At 42.3% G+C, this 16,587-nt stretch overlaps 1 protein-coding gene across 1 annotated transcript in view; it reads right to left on the bottom strand.

The window, feature by feature from the left end:
* Window positions 1-15,657, bottom strand: part of MRPS31 (mitochondrial ribosomal protein S31) — a 30,076-nt gene extending 14,419 nt beyond the window's left edge. The window contains exons 1-5 of the mRNA XM_039535029.1: window positions 15,575-15,657; window positions 11,728-11,783; window positions 11,156-11,399; window positions 10,151-10,309; window positions 2,089-2,235 (exon numbers count right to left, since the gene is read on the bottom strand). Coding sequence (XP_039390963.1) covers window positions 2,089-2,235; window positions 10,151-10,309; window positions 11,156-11,399; window positions 11,728-11,783; window positions 15,575-15,657 — 689 coding nt within the window. The remainder of the gene's footprint in view (window positions 1-2,088; window positions 2,236-10,150; window positions 10,310-11,155; window positions 11,400-11,727; window positions 11,784-15,574) is intronic.
* Between the last annotated feature and the right edge of the window lie 930 nt (window positions 15,658-16,587).

Here is a 16,587-nt window from a genome sequence, read left to right on the forward strand (position 1 = left end):
GCCGGGCCGGGCCTGGGTGGGAAGCGGGACCCGCCGGGCCGGGCCGTGGGGAAGGAAGCGAGACCCGCCGGGCCGGGCCGGGCCGGGGGGGTGGGGAGGAAGCGAGACCCGCCGGGCCGGGCCGGGGTGAAGGAAGCGAGACCGCGGGGCCGGGCCGGGCCGGGGAAGGGAAGCGAGACCGCGGGGCCGGGCCGGGCAGGGGTGGGGAAGGAAGCGAGACCCGCTGGGCCGGGCCGGGCAGGGCCGGGGGAGGGAAGCGGGACTGGCCGGGGCCGGGGTGGGAAGCGGGACCGGCCGGGGTGGGGAAAAGAGGGACCCGCCGCCGCCGAAGCGCAGCCCGGTCTTCGGCGGTGGGGGGCCCCTTCTGTTCCGGGACCCGCCGCCTAAGTGCCCCGCCGCCAAGCCACCAAACAGCTGTTGGTGGCGCTTAGCACTTTCCAGGAGGGAGGGGGGAGGAGCGGGGAGCCGCACGCTTAGGGGAGGAGGTGGAGAAGAGACAGGGCAGGGGCGGGGCCTCATGGAAGGGGTGGATTGGGGGTGGGGCCAGGGGCAGCAAGGGGGCGTGTCAGTGATGCGGCCCTCGGGCCAATGCACTAGTCCTCATGCGGCCCTCGGGGTCATTTGAGTTTGAGACCCCTGATTTACAGCTTCCCAAGAACACTGAAAACCTTGGAACAAAAGGTTTCCATACAAGTCAGTGAGGGCTCATTCTCTTCCCTTGTTCAGTTCCCTGTTCTCCAGTCTCAGCCTTGTCTATCCCCTCTCCATGACTTGCTGCATTTAGGGGGGGGTTGAGAAGTGGAGCCATTATGTACTGTTCCCAGCTATGTGAAACTCTGCCTTCAACATACTTTTCTAATGGCTACATAAGACAATTGCCAAAATCAGAAAAAATAATATTACTTAGAAACATTTCAGCATCTACAGATGTTTTCTGATGATATAACTGTGAATATTGCTCCTTTGGGTTTTTACACTATGATCTACATAGCTTAAGAATTCATATGCTCCCGTTTGTTCCTCACTTAAAATCATAATTTTCTGATATACTGAAAAAAATCTGTTTCAGCCAAGGAATGCAAGGACATTGTACAGCTACTGACCCAGGAATGTTTATTTCTCAGTTATGCAAATCCTGCCTTCCAAATTTCCCACATATATGCCAATAAACATGGTTCTCTCAACTTCTAACTCCACTTAAAGTCAGATTTAGTTACTTTTGAAAGGAAATAATCTAACTGGGAATAGAAATGTGGGGAGAATATCCTAAGACAAGTGACTGTGAGGATGCCACGTAGACTGTGTGTTTTAGAGACATAATACAGGATGAGACACCAGCTAATTACAGTATAACAAAGTAAGGGTGCTCTCTTAACAGAGTAAAAATAACCTGGGTTAAGTAAAAAAAAAATAGCAAAAGGTGTTGCCATTTTCAGGGAGAATTCTCAAGTAACCATTTTAAATCATTAGTTCCAATTTTCATGCCTGAGGCAACAGTAAACTCAAGAAATGACTCAGGTGCAAAGTTCCTATTTTCCTTAGCAAGAAGAAAAAAAACCTCAATTGATGAAATATTTCTACACAGACCATTTTTCAAAGTTTTCCTTCAAATGACAGTAGCACTTTAAAGTTTTTTCCCCATCCCATAACATGATAGAGAATGAGATGCAAAAATATTGTGCATAAGTGATACATTCAAAAACCACTCAAACAGTGAAGTCAAAAAGTATATTATATACTAGCATCAAACATTTGCAACAATCAGGTTTAATACTAAAAAACTGCATTTACTTTGATCAGTTTATTACAATTAACTATGTTACACTAATCTACTTTAATACTATGTTTGGAAAAAACAAACTACTTGTAAAATAGTGTTAGAAACACATTTTCTTTTGTTTCCTGCAGTATCCTGTATGTAGAGTCAGAGCATTTTTGTGGAAGATACAGAAACTCACAGAGAACTCTTTAGCTTTGAAGTCTTGGAGTATAGTTGGTGTTTCTTTATTACTAGAATTTAAAAACTTAACTGGTTAATATTTTATTGTGGGAAGAAGCACAAAGAGAAAACAGGCAAGTAGAGAGTACCTTTTACTTCCAGCAAATTCAGACAGGACACCTCTTTGAAACACGTCACCTTGCCCATCATCATCATCAAATGAAATCTGACTGGATGGCCTGGATACACCACGGGTGAGATGGCGTTTCCCAATCTTCATGTCTGCAATAACGTTGCTGACATCAAAAAGACAAGTAGAACAATGAAAATTCCACAGTATGAAAAGATAGCAAGCTTAGTTACGTGCTTTAATAAGGCAAATTATTCCCAATTGTTTTCATAAGCCTATATTGCACAAACTATATGAAAGAATTAGACGACATCTCCACAAAACATCCGTTGACATTCTGAAGTCATGGAATATGCAAGTCTTGTTTTTTTAGAAAAAAGAAAATCCCACTTACCAGTTATTTTCTAAATTTAACAAAAAATTTCAATTTAGCAAACATATGCCAGTTACTGCACTCCTTGAAGAGAAAATCCAATGAACATTCTTTGAATTGCAAATTGAAATATTTTTAGTTTATTTCATGCTGCCATATACTATGTTCAGAGAATGCATTAGACATTAATGAAAGCATGTGCAGCAAACAGGGGAGTTTCAAAGATCATAGCTACAGATCCTGTGCTTGGAGATAGAGGGATTTAGCATGAGGAACACTGGTTCACCTTCTATGTGGAAAAGGGGCTGTATAGTTTGGATGGCTTCCATCTCCGCAGCAGGGGAACCAATTTCCTAGGGGAATGGCTGGCCAGAGTAGTCAGAAGGGTGTTAAAATAACAAAAAAAGTAGAGGGTGAAAAATGGAAACTAATGAGTAGTCATTTAACAGAATATCAAGATGTTGAGAACAAAGTTAATCAATCAATGCACCAAGGAATGCGAAGAAAAGAAATTCTTTAATTGCCTATACACCCAGGATAACAAACAAAAGGAATTGGAATTGTTCATCTAGAAGCACAAATTCAATCTAGTTGGTATTGCTGAAACCTAGTGGATAGATTTGCACTATTGGAATGTTAAAAAAAAAATCAATGGATAAAACTGATATAGGAAGGATCGAGTGGGCAAAAGGGATGGAGGAAGGCACTCTATGTCAAAAATGGCATTACCTGTTTCTGAGTCACTGACAGAAGAAAACCATCCTGATCTATTAAGCGATAAAAAACAAGATGGGATACTACTCTGTGTCTGCTACAGACCACCAAATCATACCAGAGAACAGGACGACCATCTCCTTACGCTCCTATCTACAATGTGAGGGGAATAATGTACTATCCTGGGGGAGTTCAATCTGAGCAACTTACACTGGAGCAACTTACACTTTCAACTACTAAAAAGTCCTCAGAATTTCTAAATATTTCAGATGACAATTTCTTAACTCAAGAAGTGTTAAATTGAACACAGGGACATTCTATATTAGACATCACCTTGACAAACAGGAACTGATCGCAGAACTAAAAACTAGTGGTAGCTTAATTACATGTGATCATAACTTTATCACAATTTACGTGCAAACAGAATAAAGTCCATACAAGTAACAGTTGGTATATACTTGGTGCTTTAAAAAGGCCAGTTTCAAAAAGTTAAAAATAGCTACGAGCCAAATCAGTTGAGAGGAAGACTTTAAACAGAAAAATGTAAATAGTTATTGGGAATTATTTAAGAACATTTTACTAAGTGCCAAAAAAGACACATTCCACAAATGAGAAAAAAGGCCAAACTGGTTCAAACACCAACCTGATTTAGTGGAGAAGTGAAAGTAGCTATAAAAAAAATAAACAGCTATAATAAATGTAAGAAAGGTGAAGTTGATGATCATAAATATGAATCATATGGAAATGGTAGAATTGTCAATGATAATTAAAGTCTATGATTTAGTCACGGGTATTTTTAGTAAAAGTTATGGATAGGTCCCAGGCAATAAAGAAAAAGTCACGTCCCATGACCTGTCCATGACTTGTGCTATAAATACCCCTAACTAAATTTTAGGTGCTGGAGGAAGGGGGGCGCACACTGGTGGATGCTGCTGCTCTGTGGAGGGTGCTCCAGCGGCCACGGCTGCTGCTCCCGATCTGAGGGCGAGAGGAGAGAGAGAGACACTCCAGGTGGGGGCCAGCCCGGGGCCCCATCAGTGCTACTGCCACTCCGGGCGAGGGGCTACCCGAGCAGGTGTGGGCAGCCATGGGGTCAGCAGCACCAGCCACTGCAAAAGCCATGGAGGTCCCGGAAAGTCACGGAATCCGTGACTTCTGGGATCTCCTTGAAAGACTCCCAGCCTTAAGGATAGTCCAGAAAAGGCAGAAGTTCTGTATTTGAGATAAAGGTAGATGATGTAGTTATGTCACGATGACGGAATACTTTTCATTCCAACAGTGGCTACGGAGGACGTGAAACAGCAGCTACTAAAAGTTTGATATTTTTAGATCAACAGGTTCAAATATTTTAAAATCTCTGATGCAAGTTAACTGACTGAGGAGCTCTCTGGTCTGCTTATGTTAATTTTCCAGGAACTTTTGGAACACTGGGAAAGTTCTAGAAGAAAGGAAAGCTAACACTATGCCAGTATTTAAAAAGAGTAAATAGGATGAACCAGGTAATTATAGGTCTGTCAGCTTGAAATAGATCCTCGCCAAAATACTGGAATGCCTGATAATGGACTCGATTAATCAAGAATTATAGGAAGGTAATATAAATAATGCCATTCAACAAGGGTTTATGGAAAACAGATCTTGTCAAATTAACTTGATTTCTCTTTTTTATATGAGATTACAAGTTTGGGTGAAAAAGGAAGTGTCAACAGAATACACTTAGACATCCTCTTGGTAACTGCACGTTTTGATTAAGAAACTAGAAGTTTGCCATCCACCCACCTTCCCATGCTAATGGTTAAGATTTGTAAGATCACCTGAACTTTTAATGAAAGGTTCAGTAAGTAGTAGTTTGCATAGATCACAGATTCGTCTATCGCTGGGAGTTAGGGAGCTCCAGTCAGGTCTTTGGTTTAGGAAGGTCTGGCAGGCCCTGGCCAGATGATGTCCTAATGGGAGGCGGGAAAACTAATGACTGTTCTGGGCTGCTGTTTTCCCCCCCTTCAATACTGTCAGGGCATGAGAGCTAAAGGCAACACCTTATTAATTATTATTTTGATAAAAGTTGGAGGATCTTGGTCATATATTTGTGTCAATTCTCCTGGTTACTACCCTCAACAAGGATTGTAGTTATAGTGACAGAACTCTTTAGATAAAACTCTTTCGATATAAAGTTGTGTCTATGCCTTTAGGGAGAAGGACTGTTAAAAGCCAAAAATCATTATTAGATTTTGGGACAGTGCAAGTGAGAACGATAAAAATTGGTTAAACTACAGGGCATGGGTTTTAAGAGATAAAAGTCTCTTTTCAAGGGAACAGGTGTGGTATTAAAAGAACAGAAACAAATTAGGTAAAAAAAAAAAAAAAGCTTTGTATACCTAAATGCAATATATATATTCCCACTGTTGCGATGCTCGAAGAGTGTCATAAAGTATATATTTAAATACTCTCTTTTGGATAGTTTAAATCAGAGGAGTTCTTCAAAATGACTACTTACAACAAAAAGATGCCCTAAAATGTTCAGAATCTTGATTTTTTCTAAGGTTAATTTTAAATCTGACATTAACAAAAGAAGTTCAGTTCCTCTGGGTCTCTCTTATTTTAGTAATTATTTTCTGTTAATGTTATTCTTGGCATTTATGAGCTAGAGATGATCCAGAGACTTCACAAGTTTTCTGAGGGTCTGACAAGCATCATGCAGTCTGCCCTTGCCAGAAGCAAAGTCACAGACTGCCCAGCCCAGCTGTTTTACTTGGCAACCATGCTAAAACATAGCGATCACACTCCCTCTGATCAGTTCTCTTTGAGGGTCTGCACAACTGGCCAAATTTTCTTCTGGCTATGCTGGGAATCTAATACACACAGTCCACAGTGTCACAATTTTGGATAGCTAGAGTCCTAATGTTGTGTCACTGGTGCATGAAAAGTGAGCAAATATGTTTTCAGAATAGTTTTTAAAACAAGTGATTGTATGGTATTATGCCAATCATGTTGTTCATCTTATACATATTTTCTCTAACACATTGAAAAAGAAACAAGAATTTAACCAAAAACAAAACCAGAAAGATATTTACGGCCTGACTTCCTTCCACAACAAGGAATGTCAGATTTCCAACTGAAACCTCATCCCCCATTCAACCCACTGTGTGTAAGTACTGCAGATATATCTGAACAAGAATGATCTTGTGCACTACATGGGTTAAAAAAGAACAAGAGAAGGAGAATTCAGGGTGCATTTTAGCTTTAGTTCGGAATTCCTTTCCTTCTGTTGATTTAATTCTAACCTTTAATATTGCTGAATTTATTTTCCTATGGTGGTGTTGTAATTTCCATTAAGCAAAACTTCTTCCGACACTAAAAAAAATAAAATCCTGTATCATTAATTTTTCCCCTCTTCTAGTGAACATGCTGTCTTCAATATGTCTTCAAAACAAACTGATGGGAGAAGACTGTACAACAGTGACATCCAGAGGGCAGACTGTATGAAAAGCACAATACAAGCTCAGACTTCTTGGCTATAATTATCTTTATCATAATTTTATATCGCCTCATAAATCTAAATATTCTGATTTATAGTAACAATGTTATATTGTACGGTTCTTATGCTTGTGTAGGTATTTCAGTTATTTAAATCCATTTCTGAGAGTTTTACATAAAATATCTACTGTCTCAGACCAGTGGTCCATTTAGTCCAGTAGCCTGTCTCAGAAGCGAACAGTACTTGATGCTTCAAAGAATGGTAATCCAGCCATGATGCACCTAGTCATTTGTACAACGCAGAATATGTGGGACGGGGGAGGAAAACCACGTCTTCCCACCCCACAAAGTAAACAAAGTTCTCTTACACAGTGGCAAGCAGGGCTGAAAAAATCCACTTATGAATGACTACAGCGCTTTCACTGGCCAGTGTGGGGACCTCAGCTCTCAATTTCTGCAGGATTCAAGCTTTCATTAAAAAAAAAAAAACTGTTTCAAACCCTTTTACTTAAACTGCAAAGTCTCTGAGGCAGAAACTAACTTTTCATCCAGTATATACAGTATCTAGCACATTGAGGCTGCCCTCTCCAGTTGTCACTGCAAAAGTAGTAATATAAATAATAATAATGATTATTGTGAAGTCAACCTGACAAATGTGAATGAAATACTCACTAATATAGCAGTGTCTTCCAAACCACAGACTGTTCTGGTGCCTCTGATAATTCTTAGTTAAACTAAGCAGAAGCAGACTGTAATTAACTAGAATCTAGTTAGTTTTCACTGCTTCTATTCTGAACTCTGTAGGAGGGAGTGAAACTGTCAAATTCATGTTGCTGCTGCTACTTGGGAAAGCTATGAGCAGCAGAATAGCAAGCTCTGGAACTGTTACTTGGAACAGCAGGGATTCTAAAAACCCACAGAATGGTACAGTAGAGTAGAACTACTACTTCTCACAGCTCCTGGAAGAAAGAGCAAATACCCTACCCACTCAGGGAAGCCAGAGGGCCTTGAATGAGGAATAAAGATCAAGTTCCCTTTCCTTTTCAGTAGGTGGAGGGTAGTACAGTCTGTATGCTAAACACAGAACCTCCTCACACCCCAAACAGGGACCAAGTATCCTTCCCAGAAGCTTGTAGCAAGGAGTGCTGGGCTTCTCACCAGGGCATTGCCCAAAGTCTTACTTGTGGGGCCTCTTTCAAATATATCACTGGCTAGTAGGTGTCTGGTAAATTTAATCCTAGTTGCAAGCAATTAATCCATTCAAATCCAGCCACAAAACTTTGCCTCAACATCCAGCAGCAATGAATTCCACGTGTTCACTATACAAAATAGGAAGAAATATCGCCTTGTTTGTTCATCTTAACTTAAGAGTATTTCCTTTAGCCTTTCCTTAAGGCTATACAAGAACTAAATGGAGAAAATGATCTGTTTTTACACAGCTCAGTCAAGTCTCCTCTAACTCTTTCACCTAAATCAATGGTTTTCAAGCTATGGTCCACGGACTCAGGGGGGTCCAGAGACTATGACGAAGATTTCCCAAAGGAGTCTGCACCTAAGTTCGCTCTAAGCTGCGCAGCTGCCTATTAAGCCCCGCGTAGAGGCGCAGGGCTGCAGCAGGGAGAGATGCCTCTCCTCCGGCAGAGGCGGCTCTTCCCGCCAACCCCAGCACGGACCTGCCCCGACTTGCTGCAGTCAGGGGAAAGGCGACCCTCCCGCAGCCCTGGCATGGACCTGCCACAGCTGGGGGAGAGGTGCCTCTCCCCACCCCAGCCCAGGCGCTGCTGCAAGGGGTCCTATCACCCCAAACCCCTTATCCCCAGCCTCACCCCAGAGCCCAAACCCCCAGCCGGAGCCCTCAAGCCCCTCACCCCCAGCCCCAGCACCACGCCAGAGCCCTCAAACCCCCCGCCCCTGAATCCTCTGCCCCAGCCCCGAGCCCCACTCACACCACTCCAAACCCCTCGGCCCCATCCCCACCCCATGAATTTTGTTATGTGCATCAATATGGAGGTGATTCATGCACATAACAAAATTCATTCTGTACATGTGTGGGAAAAATGAGAGAGAACACTGGTCCACATCCGCATTTGAAATTTTTTAGGGGTCTGCAAATGAAAAAAGGTTGAAAACCATTGACCTAAATAATCCAAAGGTATGCAATACCCACAGCATCTCTAACCACTTCTATCAACCCTCTCTGAATGTTTTATATTTCTGTTGAGAGTAGAAGACTTAAACTGAACATATTACTCCAGGGAAATGTATATCATTGTGCATTATCTAGTGTCGTCTTAGTTTCCACCACCACTTTTTTTAAAAGCACACACGCTTCTAAGCATCTGAAGAGAGAACTTTATTTACCTGTCCACAATAACCCCGAGCTCTCTTGAGAATTACAAATTCATCCACCTGTATGGGAAGGTTACATAGTTTCTCTCTTTCCCAAAGACACTCTCTCCAGAATATGCATTACTTTATATTTAATAAAGTTAACATTCATCTACCATTGTGCTTCCCCACCATTTTGTTTATTTGTAACCATCTAGACTGTGTCACAATCCTCCTTAGTTTTCACTGATGGAAATGGCATATACCAACAGCAAATATTAACAGTGCTGGCTACTTTCTCTGCTACTCATGGGTATATTTATTGAACACAAAAAGCCCTATAACTAATCCTTATAAAACCCCACAAATAACTTTTCATCAGTCTTATAAATCCACATTTCCTATCACTTTACCAGTTAATTCATTATCTGAATTTGTCCCAAATCTAGCTATTTTCATGTGACATATTAAAAATAAATCTATAAGCTACTTGTAGTTTGTTACTGCCAACCTGCATAATCACAGGCTTCTACATTCTCAGTTGCTGAAGATCCAGTTTTCTTTTTTATATTCAGCATTTTCTGAGCTGTTACATTGAAAGTGGCATAAGTCAGCAGCCTGTCTTTAGTCATCACCAAACAGAAGGGCAGTATACACAATTCCTTCAGTTTCTAAATAAGTGTTGTTTGCCTGGCCGGAAGCCACATTAGAAAAAAAAAAGATCTGTGCCAAGGGATGAGTTTATTGGGCTGCCTGGAAATTTTTTAAGGGTAGGGTGGGACTTAAAATAGAGGTTGCTTTACTTAGTGCAGCTTTCAAACGCAGCCATTAAAATTTACCAGTCCACATAGATGAATTTTCAGACTTTCTATCTCAGTGATGGTTGATGAAGATCCAAAAAATAAATCTAATGATACTTCGACAGACTGACGGACCAACCAAGGGAAAGCAGGCACTAGAATTTTGAAAGGCTGCTCTAGAGGAAGGATGCAAGCTGGATGGCTCGAAAGTTACAGAAGGAATTTAGTACAAACAGACTAACTGCTCTTCAGTTATTAGCTTTTTAAAGAAGGATAACATACTCAAGTATATCTTTTTAGAGCAGTTTTTCTGATATAAAGTCCTCAACCACCTTACATTTGACAGTGTAATATTAGAGGCTTCAGCACTATTGGGAAATATTCAATCTACAGACCTTATGTTAGTTGTTTCCCCTTTTTTCTGTGCATCAGTGGCTTCTTCATGCTTCCTTAGTTGTGCAAGTAAATCTGATAATGTCTGTTTCCTGTCGAAAGGTAAGGAAGATGCAACAGCAGAGGCAGCTTCCACCAATTCAGGATTGAGAGGCTTGCTCCTGTAAGAGACAACAGAGGTAAAAAACAAAAAATCAAGGTCTTATGGGTCACTATTTCACAAGCCATTTTTTATTGTAACTGGTTATTTTATGTCTTAATGACTTAAAGGTAATAGTTATATGCTATCAAAGAAGAGGCCCAAGTTTGTCTCTTGATGCACAAAACTGCCAGAGGCTGGGTGGCACTGCAGAGTTGGTGCTCTTAAATCATGGTAGGGATAAGCTAATGTCACTGAACCACCATCAAAAAAAGCTTTAAAAGCGCTTTGCTCAACCCTTCCTAAACAGAGTAGTTATAATGCCGTGGCAGCGCTTTAATGTTGCCAGTGAAGACATGCCCTAAGTCTCTCTCACTCATTCGCATTAAGGCAGGAGCCCAGTCCCACCCCCTTAATGTCTCTCCAGGGATGCAGGCCCAGCTCCTCTCTTCCCCTCCCATGGTGATCTGCTACCAGCTGCTCCCAGCAGACACGCCCAGGCTGCCGTGGAAGGGGCATGTGTTCCTCACAGATTTCTTGGCTCCCCCATTTTTCTACAGTAAATATACATGCTTAGTGCAACTATTCCATTTGTTATTGCTTTTTGCAGGGTACAGTTGTGCCATTACCAAAAGGGCTGTTCCCATAGAGGATTCTTTTCTATACAAAGAAAAAGACATTTTATGCAACTATTTTGTCCTAAGTGACAAGGAGTCCTGTGGCACCTTATAGACTAACAGACATACTGGTGCATAAGCTTTCATGGGTAAATACCCACTCTATCAGAGGCATGCTAATATTTTGTCCTAGAGATTAACAGAGTCTACTTCAAAGAAGAAACACTTGAACTGTGCATATTGCATTTTACCTCTTAGCTTTACTGTCTGCAGTAGCTTTCTGAAACATGCTACTTGCACTCTCCATACTTTCTGGCTGGTCCTTGGTTTGCTCCTTGGTCTTCAGTGTTTTTAGTATCTGGAACTTCTTCTTTGAACTTAATTCTACTTTCATTTCACTAATAATGTTCAACAAATTCTTCTTTGCATTTCCTGGTGTTGCCTTCTCCTGATTCTCTGAAGCCTTCTCAGCACTACTGTCTGTAGAAGTGGCAGATTCATCTTTCTTGTTATAGAATCCAGTGCTAGTGCTAAAGCACTTCTGTGCTTTACTAGACAAGATAGGAAGGGAAAAGGTATAAATTACACAGAACTGCTTTGTTAGTCATAACTGATTGGACCTAATTTTGCACAAACTGAACTGGGTAACTTGAATGTACAATTGTACTCTGAAGGCAGGTCTAATAAACCATTTACTCTTTATGATTTCTGCAATATAACGTAAACAGCTTTCTTCTCCATGAATGAACTGAATCAAAAGGCAACAAGTAACTCTCCTGATTCTCTGAAGCCTTCTCAGCACTACTGTCTGTAGAAGTGGCAGATTCATCTTTCTTGTTGTAGAATCCAGTGCTAGTGCTAAAGCACTTCTGTGCTTTACTAGACAAGATAGGAAGGGAAAAGGTATAAATTACACAGAACTGCTTTGTTAGTCATAACTGATTGGACCTAATTTTGCACAAACTGAACTGGGTAACTTGAATGTACAATTGTACTCTGAAGGCAGGTCTAATAAACCATTTACTCTTTATGATTTCTGCAATATAACGTAAACAGCTTTCTTCTCCATGAATGAACTGAATCAAAAGGCAACAAGTAACTCTCTGCACTAAACAGTATGCTGAGATGTTGGAATCGCCACAAGAGTTTGATAACTATAACAAACTGTGGGCTTCATTTTGGGCTGAGGTATACACCGTGACCTTGTGCCTTTGTTAAAGCTACTGGAAAACCAGGTAACTTCAGAACCTCATCAGAAAAATCAGCGACTAAGGTCTGACAGGTAAACACATTAGAACTCTAGGAAAACAAAAGATGACTACAAATGCCACACATATCCATCAGAATATTTTTCACGCTCATTCAACATTTTCAGTCTCAGCATTTTGACATATTAAGCAGAGTAACCACAGCAACGGTACAAAGTAAGTCTTCATGGGCTGCTTAAAAGCACCTACATATATTCCAAACATTAGTATACTACAAAGAAAATTAAACAGGCATAAGCCAACACCATCGGTGAAAAAAAGCACAGTGTGAACAAAAAACTAAGTAACACTTCACAACCCCGTTAATTAAGGAGGCTGCGGAAAGCCTTCTGACTTACACCAAGCAGACTTTGCTATTATCCACTACAATTCAGTCTCCATAATTTTTCCCCAAAAAGCATCTTTTCCCATCAGCTCATTTTACATTAATTATTGGAAGTAATTATTTGCTCCCTGCATGAAGCATTAGGAGCAGTTTAGAAATGAACATGGGAAAGCTGTAGCCACTTACAATAACTACTATATTATATACTTTGCATTACCAGTTCTTCAAAATACCCTCCAAACATTCAAAACTGTACAGAAAGAGGATATCCTTCCATTATTAGGCTACCTTGCTTGTGTAGTTTATTCAAGATGGAAAACAGGCAGTTCTGAAGTAAAAAAAAGATATATATAGATAGATCACACACGCACGCAAATTCTTATTGGAAGTGATTAAATGTTTCCAGTGCCCTGTAAAATATACTGGTTTCCAAACCATGCTCATTTTTATCCAATGCTTTGGGCATACATCTGTACCAACAGACAGCATTGCTTTATTGCTCCCACGCACACAAACTTTAAGTGCTAATGAGACCACAGATATATATATAGCAGTTTGGAGTTACAAGTTAGAAGAAGAGACATGATACTTTTTTACTTTTGTATATGATAAGCTACATAACAACGGACACCAATAGTGGATGGATGCTAATAATGTGCAGCCCTGTTCTCTGGCAGCACTACCAGCTCATTGAGCAGTCTACTGCCTTGGATGAGAAGACCTTCCACAAACGACACCGAGGAGTGGGAAGGAAAATGACATGAAATGACCCAGCTGCCCTTGAAAACACTTCATGACATCTCTACTATCATACTGGTACTTAAGTAGTGTTTTAAATCCTAAACTGTGTCGAAGAAAAACTCAGTTCTCGCTTTCTGTTTGGGTGCAGCAAAATCAAATCCTCTATTATAATTACTAGAGAAAGAATAAAGTGAGAGAGTGTCCTAGGAAACAGGGTTGCCCCTTGTCCCGGACAGGTCTCTCTCAGTTAGTAAACAATCACAGCAAGCATTTATACCTTTGTTACAGACAATAGCTAGCAATCCTGGAGACAGTAAAAAGAAAACATTTGCATTTGTTTATGCATAAGCCTCTTTGCTATCTTATTTGTCTCACTACTAGAAAAAAGCAAGACTGCATATTGCAAGGTCGTAATGACTTTTCACACAGTTCACTCTGTTCCACATTATCTTGCTTCTACAAATCTCACATCATTAGGGTCACAGCTAGCCTAACTCATGCTAACTTAACTAACATGCATTTAAGATTCCTTCAAATCCTTATTAATTATTTCCTGGACTCCACAACTGCTTCCAAAGCAATAGGGGCTAAACCAGAGAGAAGCACTAGGAGAGTCCACTGATACTGGTATAAATATAGGGATATAAATTCACAGCTTACCATACACCTGTATAACTTCTGGTTTAGAATAAGCTTTTAGTCTCGCTGTATCTCAGTTCCCCATCTGTAAAAATGGGGATACTAGTACTTTCCCCACCGTTGTGAGGACAAATACCTTAAAGATTTTGGGGTTATAGTTGAAAAGCAACACTGCACATGAGCTCCCATTGTGATGCTGCAGCAGAAAGAGCCAATGCGTTCCTCAGCTGTAGAAAGAGGGAAGCAGCGAGTAGAAGCAGGGAGGTGATTTTACCGCTGTACATGGCATGCTGTTGCTGGAATACTGTGGACAGTTCTGGTGTCCACATTTTAAAAACAATGTGAAAAAAGAGAGGGTGAAGAAAAGAGCCGTAGAAGTGATTCACGGGACTTCCAGTGAGATACAGAGAGCTCAGTCTGTTCAGCTTATCAAAAAGAAGTGACTTGATTACAGTAAAAGCAGCAAAGAATCCTGTGGCACCTTATAGACTAACAGACGTTTTGCAGCATGAGCTTTCGTGGGTGAATACCCACTTCGTCGGATGCAAGTAGTGGAAATTTCTAGGGGCAGGTATATATATATGCAAGCAAGAAGCAAGCTAGAGATAACGAGGTTAGTTCAATCAGGGAGGATGAGGCCCTGTTCTAGCAGTTGAGGTGTGAAAACCAAGGGAGGAGAAACTGGTTCTGTAGTTGGCAAGCCATTCACAGTCTTTGTTTAGTCCTGTATTACTGGCACACAAAACCTTAAATTATAGTGAATAAATGAAGATTCGGTACACCACTTCTGAAAGGTTGCCAACCCCTGTACTAAGGGAAGGGGCTCATTCAGTCTCTTTGTGTCTCCAAACTAAGACTGGATGCCTTTCTGGGAGAGATCCTTTAGCCACACACAAGCTGTTGGGATCAAGACAGAAGTAACAATGAAATGTAAAGGCTTGCGGGGTTTTTTTTATTATTATTATTATAATTGGAGATATACCAATTGCCTAGAACTGGAAGGGACCTTGCATCAAGTCCAGCCCCCTGCCTTCACTAGCAGGACCAAGTATTGATTTTTGCCCCCGATCCCTAAGTGGCCCCCTCAAGGATTGAACTCACAACCCTGGGTTTAGCAGGCCAATGCTCAAACCACTGAGCAATCGGACTAGATGATCCAATGGTCCCTTCTGGACTTCAACTACATTCACTTGAAACCCAGGTCAGAAAATTAGTTAAAAGTAGCCTCAGAAAACACACCTGCCCAGCTGCTGCTCTGTAAAAAAGCCACACGAAGACCCGCCTACTCCCACTGCAGTCAGTGGGGTGGGCCTGGGCTAAATGTCAGCCAGCACTAATGTCACCGCACTAGTCGGGCCACCCCCAGGAAACAGCAGAAGATTCCCCGGAGCGCCGGGAGGCCGGACAAGAAAATGCTTCGGTGGCGCTTGTTAAAAGCCGCGGGCCGGGCTCTGGGGCGGGGCGTGTCCCTGTACCACCGGCCCCGGCCAATCCCCGCCAATCCAGTCACCCCCGGAAAGGCGCAGCCCGGGGTTCCCGGCCGGGCCCCGCCGGCACAGACCGAACCGCGTTTCAGGCGGGTCGGTCCCACTGCGAGCGCGGCCGGCGGCCTCTCGGGGCCGCTACTGGCAAGTCGCGGCACCCGGAGCGGCCTGACGGACACGCGCTCAGCGACCCGCCCCACGCAGGGAGCTCACCTGCCCGGTCCCCGGTCCCGGGCGCCCCGGGGGTAGGAGAGGAGGCGGCAGCGGCTCCCGACGGCAGAGACGCGGCTCCACATCTCGGCAGCCCAGAGTCTAGAGAGCGACGGTCGGCGTGTCCGCGCCTCTAACCGGCCCCCCTCCTGGCATGGGTCCCTTCCTCAACTTTCCGTCTGGAAACAGTATCCAAGGGAACTGGTTCCGGGATCGATTCCCATAGGGGAGACCTGGCCTCGTGTTATGTAAGCTGGAGCTAGCTGGTGCCTAGCGCGGGCAGAGTGAAAGGGACACGTTTACAGGGGTGTGTATTTAAATAACAGCGTTTTGTGTTGTGGGCCAGGAGCTTCCCCAGTGGGAGGAGAGGTCAGATGGTCCTGTGGCCAGAGGATTGGACATGAGGAGACCTGGATTCAATTCCTGGCACTACCACAGGTTTCCTGTGTGACCTTGGGCAAGTCACTTTGTTCACAGGCAGTTGGCAAACTGACAACAAGGACACAAGTACCAGCAATGTGCGGATGACACACTGTTCTATCTCAAGAGATCAAAAATCATGAAGGGTTGGATTTTTTTGGGGGGGGAGGCAGGTTAAAGATTAAATTTGCTCTGTGGTTTGCCTTTGGAACGTGTGTCAATTACTGTGGCCCCAGGGCAGCGCTGTTCAGATTTGGCCTGGCTGCCCCTCCATCATGTTATGGCCCAGTAGTGGGTTAATCTTGCCCTGACTGTGGTGACTTATCTACATCTTTCTGTGACACATCAATGAGTCACCATCCACCCTTTGGGAAACACTGGTATAAAAGATCCCACTTTAAATTATATTCAGTTTATATTTTTTCTTTAATATACCACTACTCCTAATTGCAGCTCCTTTTAGTACTCTGAATAACTTTGTTCCCTCATTGTGTTTACTTTTTTCTAAATTGCTGTTGATAATTATTATGCCCTCCATTTTAGGCTTCATTTCAAATTATCTGCATTGGGTTCTTTTAATCTTTACTCTTAATTCA

This window comes from Mauremys reevesii, linkage group 1, assembly GCF_016161935.1.
Source record: "Mauremys reevesii isolate NIE-2019 linkage group 1, ASM1616193v1, whole genome shotgun sequence".
Classification (NCBI taxonomy): domain Eukaryota; kingdom Metazoa; phylum Chordata; order Testudines; family Geoemydidae; genus Mauremys; species Mauremys reevesii.